Source organism: Neomonachus schauinslandi, chromosome 6, assembly GCF_002201575.2.
Source record: "Neomonachus schauinslandi chromosome 6, ASM220157v2, whole genome shotgun sequence".
In the NCBI taxonomy this organism is placed as follows: Eukaryota; Metazoa; Chordata; class Mammalia; order Carnivora; family Phocidae; genus Neomonachus; species Neomonachus schauinslandi.
This window is the reverse complement of record NC_058408.1, coordinates 135,275,459-135,291,788: the sequence shown is the minus strand read 5'-3', so window position 1 is coordinate 135,291,788 and position 16,330 is coordinate 135,275,459. Positions and strand designations below refer to the sequence as shown.

Here is a 16,330-nt window from a genome sequence, read left to right as displayed (position 1 = left end):
CACATGGAAAGATTTATTGTCCAAACTGAACTGCAAGTTATTAACACATCCTCATGCAAGTTGTTTAACGGCTCCTTTTGCTCATAAAGTACAGTCACATGAATATGTACCATCTCCCCGACAGAGGTGCTGTCAGTGGGTTGGAAAAGTTCCTTGTAAACCATCAGGGGACTTATTTATAAAATCCAGCAGGAACTGTAGGAAAGAGTAAGATCAATTAACTTGGCTGTAACTTCTGCCACTATAAAGACTTTATCATATTAGATGGAAATACGTGTTATATCCAAAATCCTGGGGGGCGGTGGCCTTCCCTTCCACCTCCTCCTCAAACAGCGGACAGTGCTGACTTGTACCCAAATTTGCTGCCTGTAAGTGTTGAAGACTGAAACCTTAGTTGGGTGGAATTTAAAGTGACCACCCATTGAGCCAGGCAAAATATCAGCCTACCACCAATACCCCGTAGGTGGTGTTGGAAGCCAAATTCACATTCCTGATTCAAAAATGTGCCTTTTTAATTAAAGTTAGGATTTCCCAGTCTTCCCACTGGCGGGAACAAGCAATAGTAGGCTTCCAGTCTATCACACATATCAGGCAAGATCCAGCCAGCTTCATTAACCAGAAAGGGAATTGTCATTTGCTCCCTTGTACAAACCACTAATTACCGTCTTTGCCCTGATTCTGGAATACGGGTCACTTTACTTTCTGCAAAACTTTTCAACGCACTAATTCTAAATACAGCTACCAGTCACTCACACCAGCTGTGGATCCACAGCAACCTTCCCTATTAAAATATACAAGATCATATCAGTTAGACCATCCTAAACAAGATAATTACTGTGGCAGGAAATAAAAATCAGATTAAGTGGGATTTTGTGACACAGGAGACCCCTTCAAGCTTCTGTCTGGCAGGGGGACCAGGGTGGAGGAAGGGAGAGGGGTGCCCTGCCTCCCAGTATCTCTCTGGAGTTTTAAGTCCACTTTCTCAAGCTTCTTCCATTCTTGCCTTCCGTGTTCAGTTCAGCCCATTTTAATTCTATCCCTCAGTTAGACCCCAGTTCCTAACGTTTTTTAGATTCTTGTTTATCAGTGCTGTGAATTGAACTATACTGGTTTGTTTACCTAAGGATTAGCTGTTATGGGCAGAGAAGAAATATTAGTTTAACTGGAATCAGGAAACCTGCAGCCACAAGAAAAATAAATCAGAGAAAGAGAGAGAAACTGGAAAATGTGGGCTCATTTCACTGCGAGTCAAGCCTGGTGGGGTTTTTCCCCCTGGTGACTATAAGGACAGGCAAAGAGATCTTAACAGATCAGAATTCATTCCAACAGACAGATCTGGGCTTTTAAAATTATTAATCTGACAAACTGCTAAGGAGGTAACAAAAGAATAAGTAGATAGAAGAATAAAATGGGTGATAATTTTTTTCCTTCCCCTCCTCCCAGCACTGGCATTAGAAGAGCTCTGTGTTCACCATGTGTATAGCCATTTACCATGACTAATGGGAATAATGTACTACATTTCATAATACTGATCTCTTTGACAATTTGAAAAAAAACTCATAACTGGATGGCTATACTTGCTATCTAAAAATACTTATCACAAAAACTTTAAGGCAAAATTTTTTAAGAAAAAAAATACCTCTCTAGAGAAGCAAAGAAACTTTTCAGAATGCTAAGGAAAGAACCCACTCTCTCTCCTTTCCTGTTTTGGGTAAACACTTAATCCTCTCAGATGTTTTCTCCTGCTGAATACTTGTCCTACATGCAGTTTAAGATTGTGTTCAAAATTTTCAAAATTCCTTCTACAAGTGTATCCTTGTTTTCCCTAAAAATGGACTCAAACTGATGTTAGAAACTGGCACAGATGTTAGAAATTCCATCCTCTTTCCAGAAAAGGACCAAGCATGAGTGTGAGGTAATGTCCGTTTTTGGAAAATTCTTATTTCCTCCCCGATTCTGGATGTAATTGTCAGCATGCCCATCAAAGTGCCTGGACATCCTACACAGCTTGCCTCCACGTTGTTCCCTGAGAGTTACATGGAACTCCTTCCAAATGCAGAATGTCTGTAAAATTATCTGCAAGCAGAATAACTACTTGTAACATTTTCTATACTGAATCAGGGGAGCCTTTGCTCTGAAAACAGTCAGCCTGAGTCCTACACAATGCAGAAAACTATAACCTTAAGAAATCAAAGTTGGATTTATATCCTCCTAAGTCATGAATACGTGCAGGTGACACTCGATATCAATTCTAAACCAAAACCTTTTCTATTTTTATAGTTGATTTTTATTCATTGCTTATCAAAATAATCTGGAAAGGAAATAAAATAACTCACCTATACTCAAATGCACAATCTGATATCATGCAATAGACAGTAATACTTTGCCGCAAGTCAAATAATTTAGGAAAACCACCTATGTGTTCGCCTCACAAAAGGTGTGTGTGCTTGTTTGGTTAATTTTCACCATGAGTAGTGACACTTTATAGTTGCATCTGACAACTGACTTCAATATTTCACACAGAATTGACTGACTCTCTTTCCATTTGGAAGAAAGTTTTAAAATTTACAACCTAAATTTTCATTTCTGCTGTTCATCAAGGTTAATAAATAACTTCTCATGAATCAAGAATTAGGTTTGATTTGAAAGCACAAAATTAAAACAAAATACTTTTGGAAATAAAATATTGTGAATGTTTAAGGAGGTAAGTCCTTATAAAACATTCACCTAAACACATCAGTCAATGTTGTTTTACTTCTGCTAATATATATATTTTAAGTCATCAAATTATTCTGATTTCCTAAGCTCATTCTAAATCTCCTCTTAAGTTATTTATATTTATTTATATTATTTTATATTTTGTACTGCCCACATGGTTTACACAATGCTTTACATCTGACCCAATAATACCTTCACATTGGCCAACTCAGAGAAGACAAGTTTAAAACAAAGATCTTACAAAATACTAGTTCTATGTCTAAACATGGCTGATAATCTTTATAGGTGATGCTAATATTGGCCAGGAGTCAGGGGTTGATATGAGCAGAAAGGTCATGGGCAATTCTTTACTGAAACTAAGAACGCAGTAATAAGAAAATTAAGTATACCTGAGTAGAACAAAAGTACCCTACCGAAATTAACTTTTGATGCATTTTTCCTAAGTACAGAGACTGGCATCCATAAAACAAATATCAAAATCAGTCTCATTATTCATCCTCATACTTCATGTGTTTAGCTACTTAAATGTAGTATACAGCAGTTCTCCCAAGACCAAATATGACACACATTAACAGGAACAGGCTTTTATTATGATCATGACTATTATCATAGTCCTTGACTTTATCCAAAATGCAAGCCGATATAAATTAAAACCATTAACAAGGACATTAGAAGTGAAAACAATTCTCGTAATCCTTTTACACTATGCACATGAAAAAGATTGATATCTTCATCATTTTGAAAGAGTTCAAAACTTCTCTTACGAATTACATAATGACCTCATTAAAATAGCTAGAATAAACAAAGGTTCCCCAATAAAATGTATTTAATATGTGATCCACATATTAATTTTATCCAAAGAATCCGAGAAGAATTTTATCCAAAGCTCTAGCTCACAAAATTCTCAATCAAAATGTGGGCAATTGATTCTGCAGCTGAGGGCAATCTCCCCAATAGGTTTTCTCAAAGATGGCTGATGCAAACAGCATCTCATAACAACATTAAAAATGGCTGCTCAGATTAAATTATGCAAATGTAGTTTCAAAATAACCTGCTCAAGTTTCAGCGCATTGAAGATGGACCTGCAAAACATTTGCCATGTTATGCCTGGTTCCAGCGTAATTTCAGTGGGTTCTGAGGGGACCAAACCCCAAATCATCCTCATAAAGAACGTTTTTGAAACATAAGTGCACAAACATCCAATTCCATGGGCACATTCACCGGCCTTCAACCTGGCCTCTGAACACTGATCTGTCACCAATGCAAAACGAGGCAGAGCCATCAGGCGCTTCTTGAAGTCTCCATTCTGGGCCACTGACAGAAGGGGACATCTTTGAAAAGCTCTTATCTACTGAAGTAAGATATCCCAGAGATAGAATTTTCAAAATGGGGCTAACAGGGTAAATCAGACCCCTATCTACCAAGATATTTCTGTGAACATAAAATTCCTAGCTTTTTCCTAATTAAAAGGAAATGACAGGAAAATGCATGGTGATTACAGTACCAAAGCAAACTCAATAAATTTAATGGGTATCCTAATCTCAAGCCACAAAACACTGGCCCAGTAGCACGTTAGATGTTTTCCAATTAGTAATTGGTCAATTAGTTGTTTTTTTTTAAGTAAAGAAACTTTAGGTTTTAAATATATTTTTCTCTGTTAGTTTATATTTATATCAAGAACTAAAGATACATTTTAAGTAATGATGTACTTAAACTGTCCATATTTAGTTAAATCTTAGCTTAAATAATTTGCAAAACAATAGGAACAAAATAATCTAAATTATTTCCATGTTCAAGTAGTTAGCAACTTGTTAGTAGTTGAAAGTCAGATAAAATCGAATTAAAGCAGAAAGTTGTCACAAATGGAAACTTTAGCACTCCACTAGTCAAAAAAGGGGAACCATTTTGTTCAGAAATATGCCGGCGTTTTTTTATGTCAAACTTGAATTTTCACTATTCTTTCTAAAGTCAGTCTTTAAAACAGTATTTAAGTGCCATTTACTTCCACTTACAACCCATCACTGGTTATTCCTCTTACTGCATTTTCAAACATTTATGTAACTCAAAGCATCCATACAGCAGCGCTGCCCCCCCACCCCACACGGTTGATTTTCTGTACTTAGTGCTTTTCTCCAGCACCATCAGTTTCACCCAAGCATTCATCATTCAGACTTTCCTACACTTTCTTAAACCGGTTTTGACTTCAGTACAAGCTGAGGGAAGCCTTCAGGAGAATAAAGATCCTTCAAACAAACCAACATTCTAGGCCTTAAACTATCAAACAAAATCTCCAAAGAACCAACAAAACATCCCTGTTTTACTGTTACGCCCCTCAAAATGGGCTGAAAGACCTTCTCAGAGCCTGTTGACCATCCCGACGTACTCAGGCGTTGGGAAGGCCAGCTCGGAAGATTCGCACAGCACCGGAATCAAGATGGTAACATTCACGCACAACGGTGGCGTGGCTAAGACCTCTTCCCCGCAAGGGCCTCCTTGAAAAGCACAGACACTTCTTTCGGAGCAAAGCAAAATGTGCTGTTTACAAACCCTCACCATCCTTTCCACCCATTGCCACGGGCTGACTACTCCAGGGCCACCATGAAGGGCGGCTGCCCGTGGTGGTCTTTTCCTTACACACCCTCACGGGCGCGCACCCACTCACACCCGGCTCTCCATACATTCCTGCGGCCTCCGGGACCGGAAAGATGAACCATACTCTCTGGGCCATTTTCCCCCAGTTTGAGCTACTTTAGCTCAAAATATCCAGTAATGTCCCTGAAGAGAAAGGGGATAAGAAAAACAAAATTATTTTCCCCAAATAACCTGGCTTCCCTGTCCCCAACCTCACGAACAGCCAGAATGACACCGACTCTGCCGAGAGAGGACAAGAAAACTTCAAACGCAAGGCGGCCGCGCGGAGCTCAGCAGCGACGCGAGAGATGAAGGCACGGAGCGGGGCGCCCGGGGCGTGTCCCCCAAGCCCACCCGGGGTCCCCTCTCCGCTTTCCCTCCTCTTACTTTTGGATGATCTGCGGTAAGCCGGCTGGGGGCGGCGGCGGCGGCGGCTGCATCCCTCTCGGGCCTGGGGGCGCGGGGGGCGCGGGGGGCGCCGGAGCACCCGGCACGCTGCGGGCATCTCTGTCCGGTTGCTCGGGGCCGCTGGGATCCGCGTCCTGGCTCATGGCTGCGGCCAACACCATGTGAGCCGACACCGGCCCCAGGCTCGAGGCGAGAGAGCGCGCGCAAAGGGCGGCCCCGGGGCACGGGCGCTCACTGGCCGGGGTCCCCGTGCCCAGTCCCCTCGTCCTTCCCGGTGGCGCGGGGAGGAGACGCGAGGGGCGGGGAGGAGGCAGTCCCGGCGGCGCCGCCTCCTCCTCCTCCTCCAGCCGCTCCCGCCAGCCCAGCCGGGCCACGCGGGGGCGGGGGCCGGGGGGCGTCTCCCGTCCGGCGGGAGCCGCGGGGGCCCGCGGGGGCTGCTTGGCGCCGGGGTGGTCCGGGGAGCTCTGCCCGCCGACCCCGAGCGCCGCGAGCGCAGAGGCAGCTTGGCGCACGGCATCCGGCGCCGTACGCGCTCAGGGTCCCCGGCCCGGCTCCCCGCCGCGCAGCGCAACTGCGTGGGGCGGCGAGACGCACACCGGCCGGCGGCCGCCCGCGGGGCTCTCGCCTCTCCGCCGAGCCTGGCGGCCTCGGGCTTGTCCCCGGGGACCGCGCGCGCCACACCGCGCCCTACTGCCGAGAGGAGCGGACAGAGCGCGCCCGGGCCGTCCGCGCGCATCCCCAATGCGAAGTGAGCGGGGCTTGGCACCTTCCCGCGTCTGGAGCCTGGCCAGCGCCACTCTTGGCTGAAGGGCCCGACCCGGCGGGGGGGGGAAAGCCCGGACCCTCCCCCAGCTCGGGGGGACCTGTTACCCCGGGTCTTAGATGACCAGGCCGGAGGGCTCTCCAAATTGGCAGTTCCAGCTGCTGATTTCAGGGGTCTCCAGAAGTAGCCGGTGGGGCCGCCGTGGTTTCTCTTCATTTTTCTCTCTTCTCTAAAAGATCCGCTACGATCCCGGGAGCGCAAAGACAAAACCAAGCAGACGTTTTATTCTTGTTATTTATTGGCGAGATCTTAGTGGACACATAAAGGATGAAAAGGAGAGAGTTCGCCTACCTTGCGCCGCCACCGTCACCGCTTCTGCAGTTCGGTTCGCTGTCGGAGCGCCGGTGCGCGCCAGTTCACCTGCACACCCCGGCCCGCCGCGTGGACGCAGGCATCTTGCGTTGAGGAGCTACCCTTCAAGGTGCAGCTTAATGTTCTGGCCCGAGGTCTGGGGAGGCACCTGGTGGCGCAGAAACATCTAGGAGCTGAGCAAAGCTCACGGAGAGTGGTTATCCAGAAGATCCTTACCTTGCGTTGGGCGCACTAGCTTTCTAAATCCTGACATTGGCCGCCCCGGGGAAACAAGGAAAAGCGTCCTTTGGGTACCTTGGAAGCCAGAGCGCAGGCCAGGGTGCCCCGTGGTCTGGAAAGAAGTTTGCCGGGGTCTCAAAAGCCCACGCCTCCTCCTCCCTCAGCCACATGAAGGAACATTCTGGGGATGGGTTCTCTGGAACATGGCAACTAACGGAACTCCCTGAAAGATGCTTTCTTCTCTCCCCAGACTGTGAGTTTCTGTCAACTCCCCCTCCAGGCTCAGGAAACTAAGCTTCCCTTGATTTCTGCCATCCTACCTAGATCTTTACTCCTCCTTCCCTCTCTCTCCTACAGATAAAAATGTCCTATCCTTCCTTCCTTTCTCTCTCCCTCCTTCTCCTACAAATAAAATGATATGCCAATTCCTTGTATTAATAAATATCGTCAAAATTCATAGAAGTTGAGTCTCACCAAAAACTCAGGTAACGAGGTATTGATTCCTGTCTCCATTTCACAAATGAGGAGGCGTCAGGGTGATTTGTCCCACAGTGCATGGCTAGTAAGAGGCCATCCCAAAAAGAGTCTTCTGAGGCTGAGGGGTTAGGTCATTATCTCTGGTTTCTTTCTTTCTTTTTTTCTTTTTTTAAGATATTATTTATTTATTTGAGAGAGAGAAAGCGAGCATGAGGGGAGGGGGAGAGGCAGATGGAGAGGGAGAGGCAGACTCCCCATTGAGCAGGGAGCTGATGCCAGGCTCCCTCCCAGGACCCTGGGATCACGACCTCAGTTAACCAACAGAGCCACCCAGGCGCCCCTATTGTTTCTGGTTTCTATCACTAAAGTCCTGACTATGGTTTCCATAAAACCCCACCTTCCACTGCCCCCCTCCCCAACCTCACCTTAGTGGAAGGAATTACCTGAAATTAACATTGCAATTCTACCAGAAACTCAAGTTAAAACTTTCCATATGCTGTCATTAAAATGTCCTTCTGAGAATCCCCCAAAAGGGATGTGTAGTCAAAAAGACAAATCACTAGGAGTGATTCAACATCTGAGTGTCAGTTACCAAATATGTAAATTGGGAGTGATGAGACCTGGCTTGCACAGTCGGTAACGGGCTTAGGAGTCATGTATCTTGCATATTTGGTGCGGGAAGTATCAATCCAGCAGTTATTACAAACATGATCCCTTACATTCCAACCTTACAGCCATATAGAAAAACAGATCTCAAACTTAAGGAAGCTGAGTGTCTAGGAGTCGTACTATTGATATAACTATATCCATGCCTATAACTCTTTTTTTGGCAAAAAGAGAGAGAGAGACCATATTATATGAATGCAGCTCTCTACCTCTCAAAAATAATGTATTAGCCTATGTGACAAAATAATAACAGTGGATACATCTAAGTATTCATTGGGCTTTTCTTTGTATCCTTTCTGTAAATTTGAAATTTTCAAAATAAAAAAATTTTAATAATTCACAAGGTGTTTTTCAGAAATCCCATTTAGAGCCTAATATTTGCAATTTATATGTTATATCGTATCGGAAATTTGAATTGAAGCAGATGCAAACCAAGAGGGAAACACTGTAGCAAAACCCAAAGCTTGTTCATGTTCTACCTCTAATCCCCACACAGTGTTGTCCAGGATAGCAGCGAATGAGCATTTCCACTTTGCAAATCAAACATTTAAGTGTATTAAGCAGTTCTGATGAAAAATATTTTTTAATCTACGTTTTCTCACTTCTTTCCTGGAAGAATGAAAGAGATCCCCAGCTGGAGTTACAGCCATTTAAGAAACCCTAGCAGTCTTGCTTTTGTCTGCCCTGTGCCCTCACCACCCCCACCACCACGCCAGGGCGCGTTCACAGTTACCAAAGTGAAAAAAGGACTGTGTGAGTCACCTTGACAAATGGAGAGCGTGACTGGGAGATGAAGGCTGCTAACATTTCTCTTTGTTCCACTCTGCGGAAGCATCCTGTCCCTCCTGATCTGCCAGGAAGCTAGGATCAGACAGTGAGACTTTTTGCTCTCTATGAATATATTGAACATTTAACAGGGGTCAGCTGCTAAGTGCTTTCATAGACTCGTACTTCATACTCACGATAACGCATGAGGTAGTTACTGTTATCCATGTTTTAGAATCGAGAAAACTGAGGCTCTGATGGCTGCAAGAACTTGCCCCAGCTCATCTGGCTTCTAAGGGGCAGAAGCAGGACTGCAGGTAGGTGGATCTGGCCCCAGACTTCTCTCTGCTGCCTCAGTGACAGATGTGGAGCGGAGATTCCACCCGCCTTCTTTTGCCGTGATGCTGCCTGTCTCTGCCAGTCGGTGTAAATTGCCACCTGCGTGGTGGCTCAACTCCCCACTCACATTTCTCCAGATCAGCAAATGAATGGGAAGGATCCAAATTGACATCTTACAGGCAAGAAAATTCAAAGAAATTAAGCAGGGTGGCAAGGTAGTAGTCAGGTGAGGGAAATAGAACCCAGGTCTCTGTTATGAGTCGGGTCCTTCTCAAACCTGCCAGGGACTCTAGCACTCTGGCTTGCTTCCTAATAGTAATCAATGTTTACTGGGCTCCAGACACTAGTTCTAGGAGGTTTTTCATGCTTTATCTCATTTAATATCACCCTTTTGTAGACAGAGAATCTTGATGAACCTGTGGCCAAGGTCACTGGGGTAATAAACAGTGGAGCAAATCTTCAGACCCTGGTCCAAGTCCCTGCAACCTCCCTGTCCTCTGTTCAAAGGGGAACTAGCCCACTTCTCCGTGGTGATTGTAAACATTCATCTTTGCAGATAAGATCACTTAATATGTACTGCTACTTCATATATGTCTATTATTACTGTTATTTTTTAATAACAGTTTACTTACTAGATTGTAAAGTGTGATAATTTTCACTCAGAGCTGGTGAATCTGCAGAACACAGACATTCTCATACACTATGGGTCAAAATGTCAGTTGCTACAACCCCTTTGGAGGTGAGTTGGTACCATCCATTAAAATTGCATAGGGGCACCTGGGTGGCTCAGTCAGTTAAGTATCTGACTCTTGATTCCGGCTCAGGATCCTATGGGTTTATGTGTAGCAACAACCAAAGCCCCAGGTACAAAGGAGTTTATTGTGTCATTGTTCAAAATAGCAAAAACTGGAAACAACCATAGTGCCAAGCAGTGGGGGACAGGCTACATCAAGGGTGGTCCCTACATACAAGGGAATACAATGTAGACCTTAAAAAACCAGGGGCAAATCTATGTGGACTGCTCGGGAGAAATTTCCAAGATGTGTTACTAAGGAGAAAATTTAAGTTCCACAACAGTATGATTTGATGTATATAAAATCAAAGATCATAAAATATTTATAGAAAACTATATAAGAAATTTATTATTAACAGTAATAACCTCTGGAAATTGGGACAGGGCAGGAACTTTATCCTTTTGTGATTTTTTATATTGTTTGAATATTTGAAATAAAATTTTATTGTAGCATATGTATGGTTTGAAATTTTTTTTACCCTGAACATGTGCTATTTTTTATTAACTAAACAAAATCTAATTATTTATTTCTTCAACTAGTAATTCTTAACAACACTTAGTACATTAATAGGATTTTTATTTTTTATTTTTTATTTTTATTTTTTTAAAGATTTTATTTATTTATTTGACAGAAAGAGAGACCACGAGAGAGGGAACACAAGCAAGGGGAGTGTGAGAGGGAGAAGCAGGCTTCCCGCGGAGCAGGGAGCCCGATGCGGGGCTCGATCCCAGGACCCTGGGATCATGACCTGAGCCGAAGGCAGATGCCTAACGACTGAGACACCCAGGCGCCCCAGGGGGCTAATGATCACAGTTATTGCGTTTGGTTTTTTGTTGTCTTTTTTTTTTTTTTGAGTATTATTCTATGCCAGGCTGTCTTAAGCACACACTATTTCTCACTTAATCCTTACAACCACCTTCCTTACCAGGTGGTTGTTTTTAGGCCCATTTTACAGATAAGAAAACTAAGGCTCAAAGAAGGTCAGCCACCTGGCCAGCTGTTAAGTGGAGGGCTGCAGATCTAATCCTGGTCTTCATTCCTCCTGAGATCGAGCTTTTAACTACTCCACGTGGTGGCATGGGTGCTTCTTGGTGTAATGGGCTTTTGAGACCAGATGCTCCTCTACTAAATCCTGGCTGGATATCTCCAATATCTGTCTCTAATATCTCTCTCTTCGGTCTCTCTCTCCACAGGACCCAACTTCTCTTTTCCATCCCCACCCCACCCCCACCCCCACCCCCCTGAGCTCTATCTCTATGCCAGCGCTTCTCTCAGAGCTACAGCATAATGTTTTACTTGAATTTACAGGAATTCCTTGGAATCCCTATACATGTTTTCCAACAATCATAAAATAAAATCCTGTGCTGGTTTCACGAAGGATTACCTCTCTGAAAACCCAGAAGAGGCAGTGGCTGAAGGATGCTGTTTAAAAATAATATGGTTACTCATGGAACTGGATTCACATTTGAATTTGAAGGAGACAGTCAGGGAACTTTAGCTGAGGAAAAGTGAGGACATGACCCAGGAGGTTCTTTTCTGCCTAACAACTCACAGAGCATGTCCCTCATTGGCTGCGAGGAAAGGCTTAGCCTCCATCTTGCTGGTGGTGATTTACCATCTCGGTCCCTTGTCGTCTAATGAGCTGCACAGGTGGTGTGTTATAATCCATGTAGCAGGTGACTGGGAGTCAGAAAATCCAAGTTCTGGACCACGAGGTGTATCTATCATCCCTAAACAGAAACGCAGTTGTCCCAAACCAGGAGTGACATCAGCATCTTCGTCTCCCCTAAAAGCATCACTGCCCCAAGCTCATGTGCCTTCACCACTTGTTCAGTACCTGGCCACAAAGCAACACTGTGGATTGAGTTCAGAATCCCAGGGGGCTCAGAGCAGGGTAGGGCAGGGTTACCTGGGCATGGCTTCCTGGAGAAGAATTTTGAGCTATGCTTTGAAGGATCCAGAAAATGGCTCGATCTCCTTTGCTATTTCCAAGAGAAAGCAAAGCTGCTGGGTACAATAAGGGCTGTTATAAAACAAGTTGCAGCTGAATTTTTTTGGAGGGGGGGATGGGAAATGATGCCGGTATGAAATGAATGTGGGAGAAATGTTTGCTGGTGGCTAATTGCATGATTTAAGTTCCATGGGGCTCAGCAACCCCCATGGAGACCCAGTGTCTACACAGCGTGCTTAATCCCTGGGGAATGTCACTGTCATTCAGAGGCCGGTAGTGTGACCCCCGGCCCCAGCCAAGCAAAACAGCACTTCTCAGAGTCAGAGGATTCCTTCATCCAGCCCCTCCCCCCAATCATCTCTTCTGTCTTCTCTTATCACCGGGGCTGTCTGTCTGTCAGACCAGTTGGTCATCAGGGAATAAACATCTCAGGCTGTTTGCCCACCAGCTCAGGAATCAGGTGACTGTTATGGAAGGCAATACCGGAGGCCTTTGCATGCCAGGAACAGTGAGAGCCTGTGATGTGCTGACCTCACTGAGTGGGCACCCATGCAGCTGGCCTGGAGCTGGTGGGCTGGACAGGTGCCACTCCCTGATGTGGCACCTTTGGTCATCCCAGGGCTACCCCAGGCAGGGGACTTTGCCTAGCCCCTCTCAGTAGAGACTCCGGAGTCAGAAGAGCTGGATTAGAAACCCGGACCTATGATCTGTTAGTGGCATGACTTTAGGCAAGTTACTTTACCTCTCTGAGCCTCGGTGTTTCCATCTGAAAAATGGGAATAATAGTGCCCACTTGGTAAGGTTACTGTGTGGATTAAATATAAAGCACTTAGGGGGTGCCTGGTGGCTCAGTTGGTTCGTTAAACATCTCCCTTCAGCTCAGGTCATGATCCCAGGGTCCCAGGATTGAGCCCTGCATCAGGCTCCCCACTCAGCGGGGAGTCTGCTTCTCCCTCTGACCCTCCCCCTTCTTGTGCTCTCTCTCTCACTCACTCTCTCTCAGATAAGTAAATAAAATCTTTAATAAAAAAAGAGATAGTTTACTTTAGGATTTTATTTACTTATTTGACAGAAAGAGAGAGAGCACAAGCAGGGGTAGCAGGAGAGAGAGAGGCAGGCTCCCCACCAAGCAAGGAGCTCAATGCAGGGCTCGATCCCAGGACCCTGGGATCATGACTGGAGTTGAAGGCAGATGCTTAACTGACTGAACCACCCAGGTGCCCAAAAGGTAAACCATCTTAAGAAAAAAAAAAGCACTTAAGAGGTTGGTTAAAAGGGTTTACACTTTCAGCTATAACATGAATAGGTCTTGGGGCGCCTGGCTGGCTCAGTGGGTAGAGCATGCAACTCTTGGTCTTGTGGTCATGAGTTCCAGCCCCATGATGGGCATAGAGTTTACATAAAAAAAAAAGAAAGAAAAGAAAAAGAAAAGAAAAGATGAACAGGTCTGGGGATCTAATGTAAAACATGGTGACAATAGTTGATAACGAAATATGTGAGCTGATGGATGCGGTTATTATAACCAGAGGGTAGAACACTTTCACAATGTATAAGTACAACAAATCACCATGATGTACACTTTTAAATGTCTTACAACTTTATATGTCAATTACACCTCAATAAAGCTGAATTTTTTTAATGTAAAACACGTAGGCCAGTGTCATCTGTCATATGAATGGGGCTCGACAAGATGTTGTTGGCTGTTTTTTTAATAGGATTTTTTTAAAGATTTATGTATTTATTATAGAGCGAGAGCTCCAGCGTGAGTGGGAGGAGGGGCAAAGGGAGAGAATTTTTCAAGCAGACTCCCCACCCAGTGGGGTGGACGTGGACTGGGGGGGGGGGCTAGATTTCATGACCCTGAGATCATGGCCCTGAGATCATGATCTAAGCCAAAACCAAGAGTCAGACGCTTAACTGACTGAGCCACCCAGGTGCCCCTGTTATTGGCTGTTTTTAATGGAATGATTACATTGGGGAATCAGTGATCATAATACACAGTCTTCTCTTGAAAGGGGGAGGTGCTCTGAGTCAGGATGTCAGTCACCTCCTGCATGTAAGACTCCAGGGTGAAAGGATAGACTTGCAGGAACCATCTGGAAGGTGAGCGGGGGAAAGGGAGCATTGTCAGAAGAAAACACTGTGGGTAAGAGACTCCCAGGCCTCGGCTTGGGTCCTGGTTCTGCCCCTTCGCCAGCCTCGGGCCCTTGGGTTTGCTTCAACAGCTCCCCGTCCTCATTTGTCCTAGCGATGAGATGGAGATAACAAATGTTTCCTTCTTTTCATTGTGAGGCTGAGCACAAGGCTGGCCCAGAGTCACCTGTAACGACGACCTGCTTGGTCACACTACACCAGGCAGCTCAGAGAATCCGAATCCAGTGAGAATAGGGCACCTGAGAGTGCAGAGGGTGAGGGCTATGGTTGGGTTTGGTCTTTGGAGGTGGGGGATTTGTTGGGGATGGGGGATTCCTGGGGGGTTGCCTGCTCCTTGGAACATCTCACTGAGGAACTTGACTTCTGATGACTTAAAAAAATCCCAAAGAAGTGCTGTTAGGATAGGGGAGGGATGGGGTTTTCAACACATGTCTGCTTCAGTCTGCTCCCCTCTCCCTGGAGAAGAGTAAATACACATGCCTGAAATGTCTAAGGGGGTGTGATGGGTTGAATTGTGTCCCCCAAAAAGATCTGTTGAAGCCCTAACCCCTGGCACGCATGAATGTGACTTTCTTTGGAAATAGGGCTTTTGCAGGTATAATCAAGTTAAGATACGGTCATTAGGTGGGCCCTAATCCTGTATGACTGGTGTCTTACGAGAAGAGGGCCCTTTAGACATAGATTACCCAGGGAGGAGGCCACATGACAGCCGCTGCAAGTCCAGGACCACCGAGCACTGGCAGTCAGCCCCAGAAGCTAACAGGGGTTCTACCCCGCGTCTCAGACGGCCCTGCCCACACCTGGATTTCTGACTTCTGGCCTCCACGACCCTGGGAATACATTTCCGCTGTCTTACGCCAGCTAGTTGGTGGTGCTTTGTTACAGCAACCAGAGTAAAGTAATACAGGGAGGACAGGGACTGGAGGAAAGGGGGAGCTGAGGGATTTCGTTCCCTTGATCTGAGAGCCCAGAAAACCAGAGGAAGGAATGCACAGCCTGAGGAGCCTCTGAGGGCTGAGCTCAAGTCCAATTGCAGGGCCACCAAGGAAGGCAAGGTGTTTGGACCAAGTGATAATAGGAGGCCGGGGAGGATTCTGCACAAAGATGTTGGCTCCGAAGATCTGGAAATCTGGGGTGGTTTTTAGTTCCACTATTGGTTCGTCTGTGCAGTAGCATTAGGGACATTGGCTTTAGAATCACACAGACCCGAGTTCAAATCCTGACTCTATGTGTTACTAGCAGTGTGGCCCTGGATGATTTACCCAACTACTGTGTATTTCAATTTCCTCACAGTGAGGTTCATAGGTTCACAGGCTGTCGTGAGAGTCACAATGTTGGGTGTATGACACATAGTATGCCTTCAGAACTCATCCGCAGAATGGATAATTTATGGAAGTGTTTAGCACCATGTCTGCCAAAGTTAGGTTCCCCAGAAAACAGCCTCGGAGGCAGAGATGGCGCACAGCAGGTTTCCTGCTTAGGGGATCAATCCTTGTGGGAGCAAAGAGAAGGAAGCATGGTTGGGCAGAAAGAGAAGTGGACTGTGATCAAGTCTCAGGAGAGACCTCAGCCAACCCCACAGAAATTCTGAAGCTGGGGTAACCCTTCAGAAGCAGCAAAATGGTTCTTGGCATTTCCACGTCCGCATCCCCATGCCACTCCCACCCACGCCATTCACGTCTAATAGAAAAGTGAGTGTGCCTCACCCAATGATCCTAACAAAATCTTTATTACATCTCTTTGGCTCTGACTGGATCATGTTCCTATTCACGAACCCATCTATGGCCAGAAAATGGGACACTCTCATTAGCCGAGCCAGAGGCACACGCTCACGTCTGGTACCAGATGTAACATGAATGCCACCTGAAGCATGCATGTTGAAAATTAGGGAGTCTGGGGGGTGCCTGGTTGGCGCTGTCAGATGAGCATGCCACTCTTGATCTCAGGGTGGTGAGTTCAAGCCACACGTTGGGCGTAGAAGTGAAAGAAAGGAAGAGAGACACAGAGAGAGGATGAAAGAGAAAAGAGGAAGGAAGGAAGGAAGGAAGGAAGGAAGGAAGGAAGGAAGGAAGG

General features: G+C 45.6%; 1 protein-coding gene across 1 annotated transcript in view; it reads right to left on the bottom strand.

Annotated features, from left to right (window-relative positions):
* RBM20 (RNA binding motif protein 20) overlaps positions 1-5,918 on the bottom strand; it is a 183,406-nt gene extending 177,488 nt beyond the window's left edge. The window contains exon 1 of the mRNA XM_021700006.1: positions 5,737-5,918. Within this exon, the coding sequence (XP_021555681.1) occupies positions 5,737-5,918 (182 nt within the window). The remainder of the gene's footprint in view (positions 1-5,736) is intronic.
* Positions 5,919-16,330: the final 10,412 nt, after the last annotated feature.